The following is a 23,159-nucleotide window of genomic DNA, read 5'->3' as shown; positions in this document are numbered from 1 at the left end:
TCAGAAGAATGGCATCTACGCTAATGATAGTTTCTCTGTTTTATCCCGAGGTTTACTGCAGTCAGCCGGATCCGGGCCGTATCCAGTTCAGATGGTGGACCTGCGCCCAGAGAAGACCAACACAGGACCCCGAAGTGTCTGCAGAGACCGTGATTAGACTCCCCCTGCAACTGCCTCATCGACACGGCATCTCAATAAACCCGTCTCCGGCGTGTTGCCTCAGATTGTTCGAATATTACAAATAAATAATACTTAAATCGATATGTCATCCTCAATAAACCCGTCTCCAGCGTGTTGCCTCCGATCATTCGAATATTGTACTTTAATAATTATTTAATCAACATCATCCTCAATAAACCCGTCTCCAGCATGTTGCCCCCGGTCCCTCGAATATTCTGATCTATCATGACCTCTGAGCTGTAAAGCTGCCAGAATAATAATAATAATAATAATAATACGCTGTTTGTTAATTGGCCAGAGGAGAACTGGCACCCCGACTGAGCCTGGTTTCTCCCAAGGTTTATTTTTCTCCATTAGGTCACCTAATGGGGTTTTGGTTTCCTTGCCACTGTTGCCTCTGGCTTGGCGTGCTCAGTTGGGGACACTAAATTTTTCAACTAAATATCGAAATAAATCTAATTAATAAACTAAATTAACAATTTAAACTAAATTACTGATCGAATTATTGATCTAAAGCCCACACTGTCACTGTATGATAATTGAAATGAACTGATGATATCAGCGTTTTTTCCAGGCTATACAGCTGAATAAAATTATGCTGCATTATTTTCCTGTTTAACACTGTAAAGCTGCTTTGAAACAATCTACATTGTTAAAAGCGCTATATAAATAAAGTTGACTTGACTTGACTTTAACAGAGTCCCCCTTAAGTTCTTACATATCGGTGGACGAATAAGTTAAGGTGTAAACATTAATTCTGAATGATTTATAAAGTAATTCGAGTCACTTTCATTTTAATTAAATTCCCCTTTGAGTTATTATTTGATCTGACTCATAGTCCCTACACAGCATTCGACACCATAGATCATAAAATACTCTTAAGGCCTGTTCACACTGGGACGATTTTCGCACGCGTTTATCGCCGACGTTTAACGCCTCGGGACTAAACAATGGGCGCCAATGTGAGTGTTCACACCGACGCGCAAAACGCCAGGCGTAAAAGCGTCATTTTTAAAAAAACGCCTCGGGTTCGTTTTTTTATTTTGACGCAGCGCGTAAAAAACTGTCCAACCAATGAGATCGGCGCTTTTGTTCACGTGCCTGGAGCTGCTGAAGTGACAGTAAAACACGACTTGGTGGCGCTCAAGCACAAAACGGTCTGGCCGAGCACACATTGATACGACGAAGAAGTAGTAAGTAGACAAAGAAGAAGATGAACTGCTAATGCTGCTTGCCAGTTAGCAAAAAGTGTGTGAATGGTTTTGTCCATATACATAATATGTCTATGGTTTTGGCAAGCACGTAAATACTGTCTCTCTTCTCCTTCTGTGTGACAAGCGAGTGTCAGAGGCTTAAAGTGCCGCAGCATCATCTTGTGTACCGGGAGCGCATCGACTGAATGTGCGCGTTCACTCGGCGCAGCGCCAGTGAAAATCGCTTGGGTGTGAACACTCAAGACGCGCCGAAAAACGGCACGAAAAGCGCTGGCGATAAGCGCGCGCGATATTCGTCCCGGTGTGTACAGGCCTTTAGATTGTCTACAAAATTACACTGGTATTCAGGGACAGGCATTAAAGTGGTTTAGATCGTATCTATCAGAGCGTTACCAATTTGTCTATTTAAACAGGGACAATCTAAGATAACGTCAGTAAATTATGTTAGGCCTAAGTTAGGCCCTCTGTTATTCTCAATATATATGCTGCCACTTGGTAATATTATAAGAAAACATGAAATCAGTTTCCACTGTTATGCAGATGATACTCAGTTATATATTTCAGCACGACCAGATGAAATCTCTAAATTATCCAAGCTAACAGAGTGTGTTAAAGGTCCCATGGCATGAAATTTTCATTTTATGAGGTATTTCAACATTAATATGAGTTCCCCTAGCCTGAATATTGTCCCCAAGTGGATAGAAATGTTGATCGGTGTAAAACCGAGTTCTGGCTGTCTTTCTCTGCCTTTGAGAAAATGACAGGCCAGACTAGCCAATCCTGAAGTCTCCTGGTTTGACGTCCAAGCAGGAACGGTTACCTCCCTTTCCTCCGCCCAGAGAATCTGGCATGCCCATGCAAACGCTCGAGAGATCATGGGTTGTGAACGAGTGAATGCTGGCAGTTTCTCGGTGTTTGGATGTACAAATGAAAACAGAAGTCTTTTTTCAGTTCCTTCTGATCTGTGATCATTAATTTCTTATGTGTAGCTAATTATTTATTATTCGTGCACACACTGCGGCTTCTCTCTCTCCCGACAGAATGGTGTTTTCGTGTTTTCTATATTGTGAGTCAGTGTTTTTGTACGTCCTCGTGGCGTCTATCTGTTCTTAAATGTGCATACAGTCGGGAGATTCTGCTTAACATCGGCAGAGCCACATCTTTAGAAATAAACCTCACGCACGCCGAAGCTCGGCCTTCAACATCCCCGACCCCCAGTACTGCATCTGGCCCACAGCGGAGGCACCAAACGCGGCGTGAGATTAAGCAGAAGGAGGGTAAGCATGAGGGTATCCGGCTAGGCTAGCCAGCTTTCCCCACAATAAACTGGATTACATTCGATTACTGCTGTTGTCTTTGTTTGCGCTGTGTAAGTTACTCAATGAGCGTCATTGACGCTTTTCATATGATTGGAACATATCTAGAAATAATGCTTTAATCAAACTTACTAACTCGTTCATCTCGCTGTAATGGTACATTGCATGTGTTACAAAGTTGGTAGAATAATGATGAAGAGGACTTGGTGTGACTGGGACTCGTGTTTATTCAGAACTCTCAGATACAAACACAATAAACTCGCGCTGACAGACAGCGCTTTCATAACTCAGTAGTTACTATAAATAACTTTGTTAGCAATCGCTCCGTCTCCGTGATGTCCGGTTCGCGAACGAATCATTCTTTAGAATCGGTTCTTTTTAGTGAGCCGAATCAGTTCACCAAATCGGACTGAATCGTTCTAAACGGTTCGCGTCTCGAGTCAGCGCTGATCCATAATTTACTAAAGTTACTAACTTTCTGACATGAGTGACAGCCCCTCCGACTAGAAATAAACTAATAACCTGAAGTATATTCTTGTAATTACAACAGTTCACCCTGAACTGAGACATGCTGAGAGAACTGATGAGAAGTGAACTCAGGTCCATCCGTCTCTCTGGCAGCAGCTTGTGCGTCGTAGACCTCGTTAAACCACGCCCCCTCCGCTCATATTAAATGCAAAGATGTCAGCCAATCACAACAGTGGGCGTTTTTACTGAAGTCTCACAGCAGACACGCCTCTTGAAGCAGGGCATTCAGCCACAGGGCAAACAGCAGTATAGACAAAATGCCTTTTATTTCTAAATTATGACATTTTATGATGTAAAAATCATACTAACAATATAAGTATACCTCAGGAAACACTATAAAATAATAGAAAAATGCCATGCCATGGGACCTTTAAAGATATAAAATATTGGATGACCTGTAATTTTCTCCTACTAAATTCAGATAAGACTGAGGTATTACTTATTGGAACAAAAACTGGTACACAGAATCTCTTAAATTATAACTTACATTTAGAAGGATGTACTGTTACTTCATCTTCTACAGTAAAAGACCTGGGTGTTATATTAGACAGCAACTTGTCTTTTGAAAATCATATTTCAAATACTACAAAAATAGCCTTCTTCCCCCTCAGAAACATTGCCAAGCTACGAAACATGCTATTTGTCTCTGATGCAGAAAAGTTAGTTCATGCATTTATGACCTCGAGACTAGATTACTGTAATGTACTACTAGCTGGCTGTCCTGCCTCCTCAATAAACAAGCTACAATTAGTCCAAAATGCAGCTGCTAGAGTTCTTACTAGGTCAAGAAAATATGATCACATAACACCAATTCTAACATCTCTACACTGGTTACCTGTTAAGTTTCGAAACAATTATAAAGTATTGCTACTGACCTATAAGACCCTAAATGGTTTAGCTTCAGTGTATTTAACTGATCTTCTATCGCCTTATAACCCATCACGATATTTAAAATCACTAAACTCTGGGCTTCTGGTAATACCGAGGATATCTAAGTCCACTAAAGGAGGAAGAACGTTTTCATATTTGGCACCTAAACTATGGAATAGCCTTCCTAATAATGTTCAGGGCTCAGACTCACTCCTCCAGTTTAAATCTAGATCAAAGACGCATCTCTTTAGCCAGGCATTCACATGATGCATCTCCTAACCTTGTACTCTATAGTTATATCAATGAACATGATCGTCTTTGCTTAATGCCTTGAATAGCAGCTTCGCTAATTATTTTTCTGTTCTGTTTTATCTCGGGACGCCCATCCCGAGGTAACTAGAGAGTGCGTCAGCTCCAGTCTGGATCCAGCTTCTCGTAAAGACTTCAGATGACCAACACCTGTGAAGAGACGACTCAACTCCTGCGAGGACTTCCGATGATGCAGCTCTGCATCAACACACACTCATGCTCATCTCTATATACCCTATTTATTAACCACATGTATTCTTATTTCTGTGCCATAGTTATTATATTGATTAATAATAGATAGTAAGCTAATCTGTGTGCTTTGTATATGTGCATTTCTGAAATGCATAACATGTACAAATCATCAAAAATATAATGAGAACATGACAGACAAGTACAGTAACAGATGTGTCAGTACTTACTTGAGCTGATAATCAGAGCCTCCAGCATGTGATGTCTCAGTTTGACTCTGCAGTGAATCTTGTCGTTACTGTGATGTGCAGTGATGGTGTGTTTCACACTGAATCCGTCTGTGTTTCTGTGTGTCTCTGTAGTTTCTGAACTCAAACTGACTCCTTCACTGTCCAGCCACTCAAGTTCAGGTTCAGGGTTCCAACCTTCAGATTCACACTGTAGATGAAGCCTTCCTGAACGATCAAACCCATCTACAGTGATCACTAGAGGACTTCCTACAGCTACAGATCAACAAGAAGAACATTATGTTGTTATTTAGGCTTTTTTGAGTTAGTTTCTGTAACAATTAAAGGGATAGTTCATATGAAAATGATATCATACCATCCTAGGTGTATATGACATTCTTCTTTCAGACGAATACAATCAGTGTTATATTAAAAGATGTCCTGGCTAATCCAACCATTATAATGGCAGTGAACGGCAGCCCAAACTTTAAAGCCCAAAAAGTGCATCCATCCATTATAAAAGTAATCCACACGACTCTGGGGGGTTAATAAAGGCCTTCTGAAGTGAATCGATGGGTTTGTGTGAGAAAAATATAAAGTAAAATATTTAGCTTCTGGTGGACCGCCTTCCGTATTCAACTTAGGAAGAAAGTATAGCGCCTCTTCAAAACGCTTACACTATGTCCGACGTCATTGTCGCACCAGTTAAGCTTCTTTCATAAGTTGAATACAGAATTCGTCTGAAAGAAGAATATCAAACACACTCAGGATGGCTTGACGGTGAGTAAATCATGGGGTAATTTTCATCTTTGGGTGAACTATCCCTTTAAGAGCATGCTAGTTTTCACTGGTTTCCTCACCTTCAACTCTGACATCAACAGTGGCGTCATCATACCTGGATTTGGACTGAATAAAACACTTATAAACTCCTTCATCAGAGACTCGGACTGATGAGAGTTTGAGTGATGCATTTCCTGTCTGTAGTTCTTGATGGATCAGTTTTGTTCTCCCTCTGTAGGACTGAATCTGATCTGTGTTTCTGTCTTCATGATCTTCATAGAGATGCACTAGTGAGTCTTTCTGATCAAGTCTAAACCACTCGACTCTCATGTCCACAACACTGATGTTGGGTTTGACTGAACAGGGCAGAATCACATCTTCACCAGCTACAGCAAATACAGGATCTGCAGGTCCCACTACTTCAAACCACTCTGTTACAAGAGAAAGAGAGCAGGTCTGAACTACACATCCTAAAGGTTTTTACCCTAATGTTGTTCCAGACAAACAGTGCAAAATGATAAATATAAAGTATTATTCACAATGATGAATAAATTACCTGATCTTGAATCTGTAATTCCACGAACAAGCAGGAGAGTCAAACAAATTAACTTCATCTCTGAGACACAAACGCTAAAAAGAAAATATGAAAAAATAAAAACATTACAAAAAATAAGTGTCAGCCTACAGTACATGTTTTTCACTTTACTTTCTGGCCAAAAGCGAGACACACATTTACAATCACTTTCTGTTGAAGGAAAACTGATTAAACCGGGTCAAGACAAAGCAGGAAACGAATACACAACGTGTATCGACATGTAAACATATACATTTAAAATACATATAAATATGAAAGGAGTGAGAGGTTGTGGAATGTTTTTTTTTCTTCAAAAATGCAAATATATGTATAATCCTGATTTCAAAAACCTTTCATTTATTCAAAAGATTAAGTATTACATGCCTTAAACCTGTTGAACACACACACAGTCCTCACGTCACACTCATGCCAGACTTCAGGTAAATGTGTTTCTGATTCTTCCATGACTTACCTTCACTTCATCATTCACTGTGTTCTCAAGAGTGTCTTAATAAAGTGTGTCCATATGAGAGTTTGTACGATCATAAGGAAATCATTCCTGGTTTATTTTCACTTTCTCTTGTAACCGAACACCTGAACAGACGACACAGTCCCTCCCTTCATTCCAGCTGATAAACCTGCAGCTTCTGTCACAGACTGACACGCCTCACTGTAATCTGATATGAAATATGGCAGACATGTTACTTAGAATTAAAAGAAAATGCAAACACAAATGTGGAAGATGACACAATATACATCCACAAATATAGAGAGAACTGTGCAGAAATATATATTTTAAAGACAGTTCATCTAATATAAAATGTATTCTTGAACAAAAAAATCATTGTAAAATATAAAGGCATCAGATTCCTCAGCCGAATTCGGAGAAGGGGTTCAGCGAAAAATCGACAGCTGGCAGCAGGAAGTTGCTGCCAATGGCAGCCGACAGTACCTGCCACTAAAACCGGACGTCGGCTGCCGTTTTACAACCAGAAGTAGGCGGTACCTGTCGCTTTTAGTCAGCGGAAGCAAGGCTAATAATAATGAGTGATCGTAAAAATAATAGCCTAATCATAATTGTGATTTAGATTGGTTTTAAATGATTAAATTAAATCTTACTATAGTAGATAGGCTAGCCTACTTTATACAAAATAAATAAATTGCTGTATCATACAAACATTTCAAGTTCAGTTTTACACTGCAGTGATAAAAAAATACAATAATGTAATAGTGTGATATAAGTATCAAACTCATCCCACAAATAGATTAATGATGTAGTTCAGAAATGCTGAGCTATTCACAAAATGTAAACAATGTTTTATTAAAATGTTTTAGTGAATTTAAGAGTGCAACTATCAAGAACAAATCATTGTATTAATAAATACAAATCACACCAATCACTGCAAAAACCTGAATGGGTGTTTTCAAATCAAATCACTTTTATTGTCACATCAGCAACAGCACATGTGCCGTCTGAGAGCAGTGCAGAATACAACTGGACATACTTTGCAGATAACAATACACATTATACACAATAAATAATGTACATATTATACACACAATATCCAGTTATATGAATGAATGAATGAATGAATGAATGAATGAATGAATGAATGAATGAATGAATGAATGAATGAATGAATGAATGAATGAATGAATGAATGAATGAATGAATGAATGAATGAATGAATGAATGGCATTTGCTTTCATATGTACTACTTTACACCCAAAGTGCTTTACAACCATGTCAGGGGTCTCTCCTCAACCAACACCAGTGTTCAGCATCCTTGGCATCCAATTATACACATTATACAGTTGCAGATGTACAGTGGGTTGATAAGTAGCCTAGGTAATGGCAGAATTGATTATTGTGTTAAAGTGCAGTGCATAATACATTAGATTCTAGTTTGGTTGAAATTGTGGTGATGGCGTGTAAAGTGCAGTGCATGGCATAGAGTGTGCTGTGTAAGGTGCATAAGTTCTGGGTGTTCAGGAGCCTGATGGCCTGAGAGAAGAAGCTATCCCTCAGTCGGCTCGTGTGGGTGCAGAGAGAGCAGTCCGTGGCTTGGGTGGTTGGAGTCACTGATGATCCTCCGGGCTTTCCTTATACACCGCCCAGAGGGAGGGAAGCTCGCCTCCAACAATGTGGCTTGCAGGTCGCCAGCAGTGCAGTTTCTGTACCAAGTGCTCTTGATGCTCTCCACAGTGCAGGTGCAGAATGATCTGAGGATGTTGGGGATCATTCCAAACTTCCTCAGGCACCTGAGGTATAAAAGAGGTGCTGACGGGCCTTCTTCAGCTCTGCATCTGTGAGAGCAGATCATGTGAGATCTTTAGTGATGTGAACACCAAGGAACTTAAAGCTTTTGACCCACTCTCCACAGGTGTCCCGTCAATAGTGACAGGGTGGGTTCTCTGTCATTTCCCCTGAAATCCACCACCAGCTGCTTGGTGTTGATGATGTTGAGTGAGAGGTGGTTCTCCTGACACCAGTGTGTTTCTTGAAGCATCTCTCTCCATTTTCCTCTTCCAATGTAACCTAGAGGATTCATAAGAAAACTGTTACATACACAAGGTTTACATTACCTTATTAGCAGTATACATGCATGCACAGCCATGTGAATACTATTCTTGTTGCATTTTGCCATCAAATACCTATTAAACAGTTATCACCTGATAAGCAGTGTTTAAAGGTTTCATTTTAGTTTCTTGGTAGTTGTCATGATACAGACTTAATTTTGTTACTTTACTGAAATGAGGCAGCTGACAAATGTAGACTCCGAAATGAGACACAGCTTCTGATAAAAACTCACCTGTCAGTAGACTTAGTAACCCTGAAAACATTGATCAGCTGGTTCAGGTGTGTTTGATCAGGGTTGGAGCTGAACTCTGCAGGACTGTGACCGAAGCTGCACACCCCTGCTCCAAGGCCTGAAATGGATGGGTCATATAAGAGAGACATTCAAAATGTGTACTGTTGGTGTGCCTCCAGGAACAGGGTAGGGAAACACTGGTCTAACCAGCTAAAGTGTGCTTTTTACACAGAATGAGTCGCTTCCCACCAGAGTTTTTAATGCAAACATACAGGACCCAAGTTTACAAAAGCAGGATCACCCACCTCAATGAGCACATGAAGAAGCATTTCTCTGGCAACAATGTGGCATACAAAATTAACAAAAATGACTGACATTGTCATTAAACACTATTTTCTATACATCATGACTTACAGTAACTTCCCTTAATACAGAATACACATCCTATGGGTGCAGTTAGTACTTAAAGGTCCCATGGCATGAAATTTTCATTTTATGAGGTATTTCAACATTAATATGAGTTCCCCTAGCCTGAATATTGTCCCCAAGTGGATAGAAATGTTGATCGGTGTAAAACCGAGTTCTGGCTGTCTTTCTCTGCCTTTGAGAAAATGACAGGCCAGACGAGCCAATCCTGAAGTCTCCTGGTTTGACGTCCAAGCAGGAACGGTTTCCTCCCTTTCCCCGCCCAGAGAATCTGGCACGCCCATGCAAACACTCGAGATCATTAACGTTACTTGTGAACGAGTGAACACTGGCAGTTTCTCAGTGTTTGGATGTACAAATGAAAACAGAAGTCTTTCTTCAGTTCCTTCTGATCTGTGATCATTGATTTCTTATGTGTAGCTTATTATTTATTATTTGTGGACACGCAGCAGCTTCTCTCTCTCCCGACAGAACAGTGTTTTCGTGTTTTCTATCTTGTGAGTCAGTGTTTTTGTACGTCCTTGTCGCGTCTATCTGTTCTAAAATGTGCATACAGTCTTTTCTGTTTAACATCAGCAGTCACATCTTTAGAGATAAACTTCACACACGCCGAAGCTCGGCCTCCAACATCCCCGACCCCCAGTACTGCATCTGGCCCACAGCGGAGGCACCAAACGCGGTTTGAGATTAAGCAGAAGGAGGGTAAGCATGAGGGTATCCGGCTAGGCTAGCCAGCTTTCCCCACAATAAACTGGATTACATTCGATTACAGCTGTTGTGTCTTTGTTTGCGCTATGTAACGTTACTCAATGCGCGTCAATGACGCTATTCATATGATTGGAACATATCTAGAAATAATGCTATACTCAACACTTACTAACTCGTTCATCTCGCTGTAATGGTACATTGCATGTGTTACAAAGTTGGTAGAATAATGATGAAGAGGACTCGGCGTGACTGGGACTCGTGTTTATTCAGAACTCTCAGATACAAACACAATAAACTCGCGCTGACAGACACCGCTCTCATAACTCAGTAGTTACTATAAATAACTTTGTTAGCAATCGCTTCATCTCCGTGATGTCCGGTTCGCGAACGAATCATTCTTTTGAATCGGTTCTTTTTAGTGTACCGAACCAGTTCACCAAATCGGACTGAATCGTTCTAAACGGTTCGCGTCTCGAGTCAGCGCTGATCCATAATTTACTAAAGTTACTAACTTTCTGACATGAGTGACAGCCCCTCCGACTAGAAATAAACTAATAACCTGAAGTATATGCTAGTAACTACAACAGTTCACCCTGAACTGAGACATGCTGAGAGAACTGATGAGAAGTGAACACAGGTCCATCCGTCTCTGGCAGACTCGTGCCTCGTTAAACCACGCCCCCTCCGCTCATTTAAAATGCAAAGATGTCAGCCAATCACAACAGTGGGCGTTTTTACTGAAGTCTCACAGTAGACACGCCTCTTGAAGCAAGGCATTCAGCCACAGGGCAAACAGCAGTATAGAAAAAATGCCTTTTATTTCTAAATTATGACATTTTATGATGTAAAAATCATACTAATAATATAAGTACACCTCAGGAAACACTATAAAATAATAGAAAAATGCCATGCCATGGGACCTTTAAGAAATACATTTATTCTGTATTTTAATCAGAAAGATACTGTAGATACAGTATGAGAGGGTAACACTTGAAATTAGCATTTGTCCCACTGATGTGCTGTTACCTCGTCTGTTGTTTTGCCTGCATCCTTCTGCAACAAATGTGCACTGTGTCTTCCTAGAAAATATTAATTAGTGATTCTAATATTCAAAAGTTAAAGTCAAAAATTGCTTGAATTCACAGAGTCTATTCCTCCCCTTCTTTATTTCTGACAACAGCAGATTCACTGATAGGAGTCATGCTGAAGCACAGTAGATACATTCAAAATAACAGTTAAAACGTCCCAAAATACATTAGATAAATAAATAAAAATTGTATTATGCTTACCTAAGTAAAGTCAAATTCCCAGTCCAGCGCAATATACAGTATAGTACTGTTTCCCCCCACATTTTTAATAAAAATTATGAATATAAATCAAACTGCAGCTTTGACAACACCTAAAAAAGGCCTATCCCGGTGTTTTACTGATTAAACTTATGTCCATTATTAATGTTGTGTTAAACCTGGTAATTTACTACTTACCATGATCATAATATTTCCACAGTCTGTAGTGTCGACTCTTCTGACAGACAATACTGGGGCAGATGATGCTAATTATAAATGTAAAATACGCATGGGCGTCGGAACCATTGCAAGACCCACCCACTTTTTACGATCAAAATCTCTTCTCCAGTCTCTGTCCGAATCCATTACCTGGCGGGCAGACCCCCAAAATGGCGGAAAGGGGGGCGGGGCGCTGTGTCGTGACGACATCTCCTCATTCTCAATTGGACCCATTTACTTTTATCATCTCTAACATTCAGCACATGTCTGTTTACCTACCCCTAATCGATAAACACTTATTATTAAACACGTTACACGCTTTATTTCCACTTTTCTAATATTTTCTTCATTTTTATTGAAAATAAATGCCTTTCTGATCTGATATGTGATGGGAAAAGGGAAAAGCAGACTCGAACCGCGGGTCACAACTAAACGCCGTACATCTTACCCAGTGGCACCACCAGGGGGTGGCCAGGACTCCTGGCCACCCCACTGGCCACCCCATGGCCAGTATAAATTTTAGTAGCATCAGTTATGCATTTCATCCCTAATGCACAGCCAGGCAGGCAAGCCGCTCTAGACCTTCGATCACACACAGCCCGCCCGCCCCTCCCCCGATGCCGCTGTTGCGCGCTCAGACAGCAACAGTACAGGTCAGCGCGTGCCCGTCAGTCAACAATTTCAAAAGAAGTAAGAAGACGAAGAAGACTACCGTAAATAAGTCAAAAAATATTCTTTAGTAAAAGAAGACGGGGAATTATGTGTCGTGACGTGCTTTTTAAGTGCCAAATGGTTACAGTATACTGTTACAGCAGCTTTTTGATGTGTCTTTGACACGTTTTGACAAGAGTTAACGTTACCTAGCTAACGTTGTTAGCTGGTGCATGTTATGTCAATTTTCAGACAATGAAGAGAAAGTCCACAGACATCTCTTCTTATTTTAAGAAGAAAAGTACAGAAGGAGGAGTGAAAGAGAGGGGAGCAAGAGAGGCTTAGTAATAGTGAGGATGAGGAGGAGGATGCTTTTATTTGTATCTGCCAGTATCTGCTTTTCCCCAGTAACTGTTTTGTTTGCAATAAATGTACACCTTATGCCAAATATAATTGCAAAATAAAACAGAATTGTTGTGCAACTCAAAATGTTAACTGTACTGTTATTAGTCTATATATAATTAGTAACATTAAATATAACACAATAAACCAATTGTCGGAAAATATCCAACTTTAACGTTGCTAAATGGCATCTATAAAATTATGATTTTCTCTTCTATTTAAATGCAAATTTCTTTTAGAAATTGATAGATTTATATACTTGGAAGTCATGCAAACCAAAAATAAGTAGATCCATATAAACTTTAAAATTGCTAACTCATCAACACTCATCACATGGAAGAGCTAACTATATTGCCCTTTCTGTAAATGTATTAACACATACATTTTTAGAAAATAAGACATAATTTATATAATTTTTATTTATACACAAATACAATTTAACTACAATAAACACTTAAAATAAATACTGAAATCATACTATTTATGCTACTAAATGTAATGTAAATGTACTATCATAGGCTACTACTAAAATATTTCATTGGTAGAATGCATTCCAGAGGGTTAAGAATAGGGATGTGCCAGTGAGGAGATTTCAAATGATTAATTAACTTGTTAAAATTAATCCTGCATTTATCAAGAAAAGATACACTGATCAAGCATAACATTATGAAATAATATTAACCTCCCTAATATTGTGTTGGTCCCCCTTTTGCTGCCAAAACAGCCCTGAACCGTCTCTGATGGACTCCAGACCCCTGAAGGTGTGCTGTGGTATCTGGGACCAATGTTAGCTATGTTTGCAGCAGATCCTTTAAGTCCTGTAAGTTGCGAGGTGGGGCCTCCATGGATCGGACTTGTTTTTTCAGCACATCCCACAGATGCTCGATTGGATTGAGATCTGGGGAATTTGGAGGCCAAGTCAACGCCTCAAACTCGTTGTTGTTCTCTAACCATTCCTGAAGCATTTGTGCTTTGAGGCGGCGCATTATCTGCTGAAAGTCAACAAGCTTGGCCCCCCCTCTGGCCCCCTAAATTTGGAATCATATTGCATCAAACTATTTTCTGAGAATATGTATGTGGCGGTATGTGATGAAAAGAGTACTTTATTGTGTCGTAACCAATAACCAATGCAGAGAAGAAATGAGGAGGCTGCGCGATGTGGCGCAAGTAGTCTGTTCATGAATGATTCGTCTGCATTTGCTCAAATAGTTGTAAAACGCGGGCTATAATGGTTGCTACGCGCTTGATTATGGATAAAATAAGCTCTCTTTATACACGTGTTGTGTGTAACTACTGTAGATTAATTTTACTGACTTGACTACTTTGAATTCCATTCAGTCATTTCGTTCATTTACTGGTAGTTAAAATATATTTTTTCAATGGCTAATTTATCCGAACACGTCCACATATGTAATATTTGATCATGTTCCGAATTGGGAAGATGCAGCCAAAGATAAATTATGACCAACGCAATGAAAGAACCGTCCATCTGTGACTATGACAGAGACGTGTTTTACCCCAGAAATAGTCATACCCTAGAAAACATACAGAAAATAATATAATTTCAGTCTTGTTCACATATAGCGAGAAATAATATTATTTTATCCAATTGTCCAGTGTTGCTTATAGAGTATTAGATGTTTGTTTTTTTGCCAATGCTAACTTTGCGAAGAGTCCGCTAACAGAGAGTAGGTAGGCTACAAAACATGTAAAATAAATGGTTTAGTTTTACTTTTATAAATTGAGCTTGATCATACAGATACTTTACTTTTCAAATAAATTAACTTGAAATTATTTTACTTCAAGTGTAGAGACCGCAGAAAGATACAGTAGGCTACATGTCCAAATAAAAAAGACTTTCAATAATCCGGAAAATAAATTAAAGGGTTAGTTCCACCAAAAAGGAAATGAATACACCTAATGTAGCCTAACTCACCCTCGTGTTGTTCCAAAAACCTGTATTAGTTAGAATGTCGTTAACCAAACCATTTCAGTGCTTCTTGGTAACCAAACCATTTCAGTGCTTTTTAGTTAGAATGTCCATAAAATTCAAGATATGCGGCAAAAATGCCCCTGTTTGAGTTTTAGTCTCAGAGCGTTTTTACACTGGGTTTGTTGTGGTCCGCGTCAGAGCGAGTTCTACACCGCGAATACATCGCAGGCTCCCTCTCGCTCGTATCCCAACACTATCATCCCTCTCTGCTCTCCGAAGCAGATGTCTCCAAACTCATCCTTTCCAATCATCCCACTACCTGTCCGCTTGATTCTATCCCCACCCACCTCCTTCAGGCCATTTCTTCTTCTGTTATTCCTGCACTCACTCACATTGTCAACACCTCTCTTCACACCGGGACCTTCCCCACAGCATTTAAGCAGGCTCGGGTAACCCCACTGCTTAAGAAACCCTCTCTGAACCCAGCACTTTTAGAAAACTACAGAGCGGTATCCCTTCTGCCTTTCATTGCAAAGACACTTGAGCGGGTTGTGTTTAACCAGCTCTCTACGTTTCTTGAACAGAACTTTTCTTTAAGACTTCATAACTTTTTTAAATCAGTTACATACAATATTAGATACAGAAAAATAAGACTTGATGTCCCTTTACTAAATGCTAGTGGGTCATACAAGAACTTTAAGGGGTGATGAATTGAGAAATCAATCGAGCCTTTGGTATATAAAATTTCATCGTGATATAAGAATATCCTGTAAGTTTCAGAGCTGAAAACATCCTTGTTGGTCAAAGAAAAGCTTTTATAGACACCAGGCCCCGAAAACGAGAGATCTCAGAATATGTCGACGATTGATGTCATAGGACACAGAAGAACCGCCTCAAGCCCGCCCACCAACTCGTGGAGCTCAACTTGCGCGTGTGTGTGTGTGTGTACGGTTTGCGGTTATATCCACTGATGATCGGGGGAAATTATACAGAAATAACTTTCCAATCAATCGCGGGTGGATGAGAGATGAATCATTGTGTTTGTTTGATAAAGATATTCTGTGTCCTATGAGCGATTCCCCAGACGCTTTCAAAACAATTCCTCACGTGTACTGACAGGAGAGCGGAAACTCATTAAATATGCAAATCTTATCCAATCCTAGCCGTGGGCGTTTACTTCCAAGTCTTAAGTGCGGCACGGTCATCAAAACCAACCGTTTTTCAGAGAGCCTCAAAACCAAGGCAGAAAATAGCCTATTACTTATGTAGCGTTTTGGCCACATATGTTATTAAATTAAAATTAGCTCTATAGGGAATTATGGGTATTAATATTTAGTAGGGTTATGATCAAATCATAAATCTCTAAATTACCCAAAAGGGAAATACCTAACCTAGGTATTTATGCAATATATATATATATATATATATATATATATATATATATATATATATATATATATATATATATATATATATATATATATATATATATATATATATATATATATATATATATATATATATATATATATATATATATATATATATATATATGGTTAACAACAATTGATTGCAATTAACTACGGATATATATTAAATCATTACAGAATAACCTTTAAAGAATTGGTTCAAAATTCCTCTGATCAGTTCCTTTTAATGAACGAGCAGTACAATCTTTTATCAACTCTCACAAAGTTCACTCTTTTCTACCAAATCCTCGAAGAGGTTATTCCTCTGGCCAGAAAGAATGAACTCAACAAACTATTGGATGAGAGCTCGTAGCTTAGATCTGACATTAAAGGGACTCATGTTTTGTGAGCGACAACAATGACAATCAAAACGTGGATACAATGGTTTTAATAATTGATACTATGATTACATATGACTAAATAAAGAATAGGCTACATGTATATACAGAATAATGAAAAGTAACGAAAGAGGATGAGAAGAAAGGAAAGGAAGAAGGGTGGGAGGGTCCGATCCGACACTTTCACAAACATAACCACTAGAGCCAGCAAGAATCATTATCACCTTAAACAGGGGTACAATATCTTAACGCAACTAAATTTCGATAGAATTGATACTTGCATGGCTTCTGTGTGTTGTGTGAAGCAAGATGCGTTCGTTTCTCAGAGTGTTCTACGCTGAAGCTCTCTGTCCATTTGGTCCTTCCGGAGCTTGGTCGGTCCGCGGGAGATTTAAAGGTGTTTAGGAGCGAGTGTCTTTGTCAAAAAGGGAGAAAGGGAAAGTTCATCTCATCCGAGCTGAGGAAGTTCCTCGTGCGCAGTGATGGAGGGCGCTCTGATGTGCTGATCTGAGCGCTGGGGCTCGTTCTTCGTACGTTGCTTATTACATCTGAGATGATTTGACAGATCCCAGATCTTTTAAAGGTCCCATGGCATGGCATTTTTCTATTATTTTATAATGTTTCCTGAGGTGTACTTATATTGTTAGTATGACTTTTACATCATAAAATGTCATAATTTAGAAATAAAAGGCATTTTTTCTATACTGCTGTTTGCCCTGTGGCTGAATGCCCTGCTTCAAGAGGCATGTCTGCTGTGAGACTTCAGTAAAAACGCCCACTGTTGTGATTGGCTGACATCTTTGCATTTTAAATGAGCGGAGGGGGCGTGGTTTAACGAGGTCTACGAGGCACGAGCAGGCACGAGCTGCTGCCAGAGAGACGGATGGACCTGAGTTCACTTCACATCAGTTCTCAGCATGTCTGAACTGTTTTAGTTACAGCATATACTTCAGGTTATTAGTCTATTTCTAGTCGGAGGGACTGTCACTCATGTCAGAAAGTTAGTAACTTTAGTAAATTATGGATCAGCGCTGACTGGAGACGCGAACCGTTTAGAACGATTCAGTCCGATTTGGTGAACTGATTCGGTTCACTAAAAAGAACTGGTTCAAAAGAAAGATCGTTCGCAAACCGGACATCACTAATGTACCAGAGACGGAGCTCAGCGATTGCTAACAAAGTTATTTATAGTAACTACTGAGTTATGAGAGCGCTGTCAGTCAGCGCGAGTTTATTGTGTTTGTATCTGAGAGTTATGAATAAACACGAGTCCCAGTCACGCCGAGTCCGTCTTCATCATTATTCTACCAACTTTGTAACACATGCAAAGTACCATTACAGCTGTCGAGATGAACGAGTTAAAAGTAAGTGTTGATAATAGCATTATTTTTAAAATAAAATAAAAGCGTCAGTGACGCGCGTTGAGTACACAGCGCAAACAAAGACACAACAGCAGTAATCGAATGTAATCCAGTTTATTGTGGGGCTAGGCTGGCTAGCCCGAATATGTTCACGCTTACCCCCCCGTCTGCTTAATCTCACGCCGCGTTTGGTGCCTCCGCTGTGGGCCAGATGCAGTACTGGGGGTCGGGGATGTTGAAGGCCAACGGCCAGTGCAGCCCGAGCTTCGGCGTGTGTGAGGTTTATCTCTAAAGATGTTGAGCAGAAACTCATGACTGTATGCACATTTAAGAACAGATAGACGCGACGAGGACGTACACAAACACTGACTCACAAGATAGAAAACACGAAAACACCGTTCTGTCGGGAGAGAGAGAAGCTGCAGTGTGTGCACGAATAATAAATAATTAGCTACACATCAGAAATCACTGATCACAGATCAGAAGGAACTGAAAAAAGACTTCTGTTTTCATTTGTACATCCAAACACTGAGAAACTGCCAGCATTCACTCGTTCACACGCAATGATCTCTCGAGCGCTTGCAAGGGCGTGTCAGATTCTCTGGGTGGAGGAAAGGGAGGAAACCATTCCTGCTTGGACGTCAAACCAGGAGACTTCAGGATTGGCTCGTCTGGCCTGTCATTTTCTCAAAGGCAGAGAAAGACAGCCAGAACTCAGGTTTACACCGAGCAACATTTCTATCCACTTGGGGACAATATTCAGGCTAGGGGAACTCATATTAATGTTGAAAAACCTCATCAAATGAAAATTTCATGCCATGGGACCTTTAATCGAGATAACTGATCTCAGGCTAATTTGGTTCTTCAAACGAATTTGCGGATTGGATTAAAATATCTGAATTAAATGATCTAAGATTACTGAGCGTTCTTGTGTTCCCTGAAGAGGGCAGATGCATCGATACTCGAAACCACGATCAGCAATGCAGCGATTGGCTGGCGTCAAGACAGCAACGTAATGACATCATATAATTAAAAAATCCATGCAAAAATCTTGACAAATTATACAATAAAAACCCCACGAATGTCTGGACCTTTATAAGGAAACAGCCAAACCAACATAAAAGTTATAATAGATAAATGATAAATGTTTTTTGTTTTTTTAACATGATTACCAATTATTTATATTCACGATTTTATACAGTATTTGTACACCCTTGACATTTTTATTTCAATGTTGTAATTTAATTTTTAATTCAATTTGGAGCAGATTTGTAACGTGACAGTATTAAAGTTTCTTAAGGGTCAAGATCAAATTCTCTGCATCTCTTGCGCTGCATCAAGCCATCCCATAATATCCGTCATCACTTAAATTAATGCACGGCTCAGATTAACTATACAACATGTGTGTAAACCTCCAATAAAATTATAAAGTAATTATTCCATCAAAAATAAATCGCTCAATCAAGTGGCTGTGTCTATATTATTATATACAACATTATAATATTATATACATTCTCATATACATAAACAATATAACATTTTATATTATTATTATTTAAAATTATTATTACTGCCCCTGGTTCAGTAATGCACTCTTGTAATAAAGTAGCTGTGGCTGGGACAGATTTTAAGTATCACCTCAAGATGCAATCTAATCCTGTTTACATGAAATAAGCCTGCTCATGAGCAGGTTTAAGCTAACGGACCTGTTGCTATGACAGCAAGTCCAGGGGCCCGTTCTTCGTACCTCGCTTAATACATCTGAGATGATTTGACAGATCCCAGATCTTTTAATCGTGATGACTGATGTCTGGCTAATTTGATTCTTCAAAGGAATTTGCGGATTGGATTAAAATATCTGGATTAAATGATCTAAGATCACTGCGCGTTCTTGTTTTCCCTGAAGAGGGCAGATGCATCGATACTCGAAACCATGATCAGCAATGCAGCGATTGGCTGGCGTCAAGAGAGCAACGTAATGACATCATATAATTAAAAAAGCCACCTGCAAAAAACTTGGCAAATTACACAAAAAAAAAACCACGAATATCTGGACCTTTATAAGGAAACAGCTAAACGACCAAACCAACATAAAAGTTATAATAGATCAATGATAAATGTTTTTTTTAAATGATTACCAATTATTTATATTTTCGATTTTATACAGTATTTGTACACCCTTTACATTTTTATTTCAATGTTGTAATTAAATTTTTAATTCAATTTGAAGCAGATTTGTAACGTGACAGTATTAAAGTTTCTTAAGGGTCAAGATCAAATTCTCTGCATCTCCTGCGCTGCATCAAGCCATCCCATAATATCCGTCACTTAAATTAATGTACGGCTCAGATTAACTGTAGGCCTACAACATGTGTGCAAACTTCCAATAAAATTATAAAGTAATTATTCCATCACAAATAAATCGCTTAATCAAGTGGCTGTGTCTATAGTTTATACACAACATTATAATATTATATACATTCTCATATACATATACAATTTAAAATTTGTATATTATTATTATTTAAAATGATTATTATTACCCCTGGTTCAGTAATGAACTCTTGTAATAAAGTAGCTGTGGCTGGGACAGATTTTAAGTATTACCTCAAGATGCAATCTAATCCTGTTTACATGAAATAAGCCTGCTCGCGAGCAGGTTTAAGCTAACGGACCTGTTGCTATGACAGCAAGTCCAGGATGAGCGTCGAAGAACCAAACAATCCAAGATCATGCCAAATTGTCAACAATCAAATCCGGCTAACTGAGTTAGCGAGGTACGAAGAACGGGCCCCTGGATGAGCTTCGAAGAACCAAACAATCCGAGATCATGTAAAATCGTCAACAATCAAATCCAGCTAACTGAGTTAGCGAGGTACGAAGAACGGGCCCCTGATCACTGATCTCTGATGCGCTCTGAGCGCGTCGATCTTCAAAGGAAACCAACAGCTGGGCTGAGCTGCCCGCGCTGGGGCCGAAGCTCCGCAAGCTGCACAAACGTGACGGGAGCAAGATGCAAAGACAAGAGAGAGAGGGACCAAAGTCCTGTCCTGTGTTTTTAAGGCCCATTAACATACACCCAGGTTTCCTGAAATGGCCAATCATCGTTGTGAACTTTGGGCAGGAGAGAGTTTCTTTTTTCGAACTTTATGGCTCAATGGGATGTTCTTGTGGCAGGCCAGAATTAGTAAAGTTTTACTCCAGAATGTGTAAACCTAACGGTACATCTCATAATCATACTTTGCACCATTGACTTAGACAAAGGAAGAGAAACACGCATACATATCATTTACATATTAAACACGCCCTTGGTTTAAATGCATCAAAGCAGTATATCTTCTTTACAGAGCAACTTTAAGCATTTGAGATGACTTGCATCACACAAACATAGGCTATAGCCTACAACACAGGCAACATGCATATACTTAAGGAATCATATATATATATATATATATATATATATATATATATATATATATATATATATATATATATATATATATATATATATATATATATATATATATATATATATATATATATATATATATATAATTTCTGGTATAGTTTAATCAAAGGCTAAATAAAGAGGAATGTTCGTGTATGTGTGTATTGAGTCCTGTGGCCACTCTCTGTCAGGAGAGGGGGAAGAGAGTTGGGCCTGGACAGATTGGAATTAGGGGCGATATGGCCCAAAAAATTATATCTCTGTATTTTTTGGTTGAATGGCGATACACGGTATGTATCCTGGTATTTTCTACGATTTTCAATTTGGATAAAACATTTTTTAGTTATTTTAATAATAATTTTATTTCACATCCTGCCCAATGATGTCCTGAAAACAATGTTGATATAGAAGGCTATACACATATACAGTGAATGTAATGTAGGCTATGCAAAAAGGGGGTTTACAATCTAAAAACAAAATGAATAATTTTGTTTTTTAATTCATTAACCTAAAAATTTAAATAAAAACAAAAGCATACTAGCCTAGCCTATATTTGATTACCCCATTATAATGGTCATTCATAAAAATATACAGTACTTACTTGTAGGTTTAAAATTCCACATATGGCACATTTATTGTCCAACAACAAATATTTTAGAAATATGTATACTTTAGTCAGAATGATTTTGTTTCTATTCTATTGTGCACCGTCTGTTTGGCGCGCGCGCGCTCATACACGGAAGCCTGAGTTTTAGCGGAGATTCACCTGCAAAAGGCTCGTCCTCTCCTGACAGCAAAAAAATTTGACATATTTGCATGACTTTCTAACATTTACAGATGAAGTATATACCTGTGAAGTGTAAGTTCTCCACTGAGGAAAGCACCGCATCTCAAACGCATTAAACAGTGCGAGTATTTATCCGTCAGTCAGCACAAGTAGCCTAACGTTATCTCTCAAAGCATCTGACAGGGCAAGCTGCTTTAAACTACGAGTTAACTCTATCTTACCACTTATTTTAAAGCCCTTAATATAACGCATGTGTCATGTTGAGGACGAGTTGTATCATGCACATTCCCTGCATCAGCTCATTCTGCGTACTCTGCTGTTTTTCAGATGTGCTCGTATCAATCTACTGTATATCGATATAAAAGGTATTGCCTCATTCCGTATCGTTTCGAAAAAATATAACGCTATATTGTACAAACTCGATATACAGCCCAGCCCTAATTGGAATCTGAAGTTCCAACAGGGCGATAACGGTGCGGCCTGCTTTACTTCAGCCGGGTCATAAAAGACAGACAGTGAGGCCATTTAACTCAGACTTATTAGAGCCCGGCATTCATTTGTATTTGAAACTAAAAAAGACTAAAAGCATTCTGAAGCTCAGAGCCGAATCGACTCATTGTGATTTAGTATAAAAAAATTTAAAAAGCCAGTTCATGACACCTTTTATGACACTGTTTATTCAACCGGCCCCCTGTGACTGTGAACAAGTGCTGGTGAACCCCTTACACACTCTTTGTGTCCACATGTTTGACTGGCAGTGTAAAATAATATTCCTTTTATTTATTTTGATCATGTTAATGTATTCACTGATCTCATTAGTTATAATCATCACAGATAATCAGTGGTGTGGAGTTATAATTCCACCGATACCCCAAACAAACAAATGGATAGAGTTTCTCGTTAAAAGACAGATCAGTGTAAGTGTAGATATGAGACATGGACTCCACATCATAAAAAGAAACCAGCCGCTTCTCATAATCCACAAACACCCCGACTCTCTGAAGCTCCACTCTCAGAGAAAGAGAGAAATATGAAGAATCACAAGCCAAATACTTCCCATCTCTCCGACTCACAGTCCAGTATCCATTCTCAGGATTCAGATCGATCCCGCTCTTCCTGTTACAGGATACT

The 23,159-nt window shown here is 39.1% G+C and overlaps 1 protein-coding gene across 1 annotated transcript in view; it reads right to left on the bottom strand.

Moving 5' to 3' along the window:
* The window catches only part of LOC307132893 (butyrophilin subfamily 1 member A1-like), a 127,503-nt gene extending 120,362 nt beyond the window's left edge, over positions 1-7,141 (bottom strand). The window contains exons 1-4 of the mRNA XM_079827492.1: positions 6,660-7,141; positions 6,170-6,243; positions 5,694-6,044; positions 4,837-5,109 (exon numbers count right to left, since the gene is read on the bottom strand). Of these exons, the coding sequence (XP_079683618.1) occupies positions 4,837-5,109; positions 5,694-6,044; positions 6,170-6,227 (682 nt within the window). The 5' untranslated portion in view covers positions 6,228-6,243; positions 6,660-7,141. The remainder of the gene's footprint in view (positions 1-4,836; positions 5,110-5,693; positions 6,045-6,169; positions 6,244-6,659) is intronic.
* Positions 7,142-23,159: the final 16,018 nt, after the last annotated feature.

The sequence above is a fragment of the Gobio gobio genome, assembly GCF_949357685.1.
Source record: "Gobio gobio genome assembly, chromosome: 1".
In the NCBI taxonomy this organism is placed as follows: Eukaryota; Metazoa; Chordata; class Actinopteri; order Cypriniformes; family Gobionidae; genus Gobio; species Gobio gobio.
This window is presented reverse-complemented; position numbering and strand designations above follow the sequence as displayed.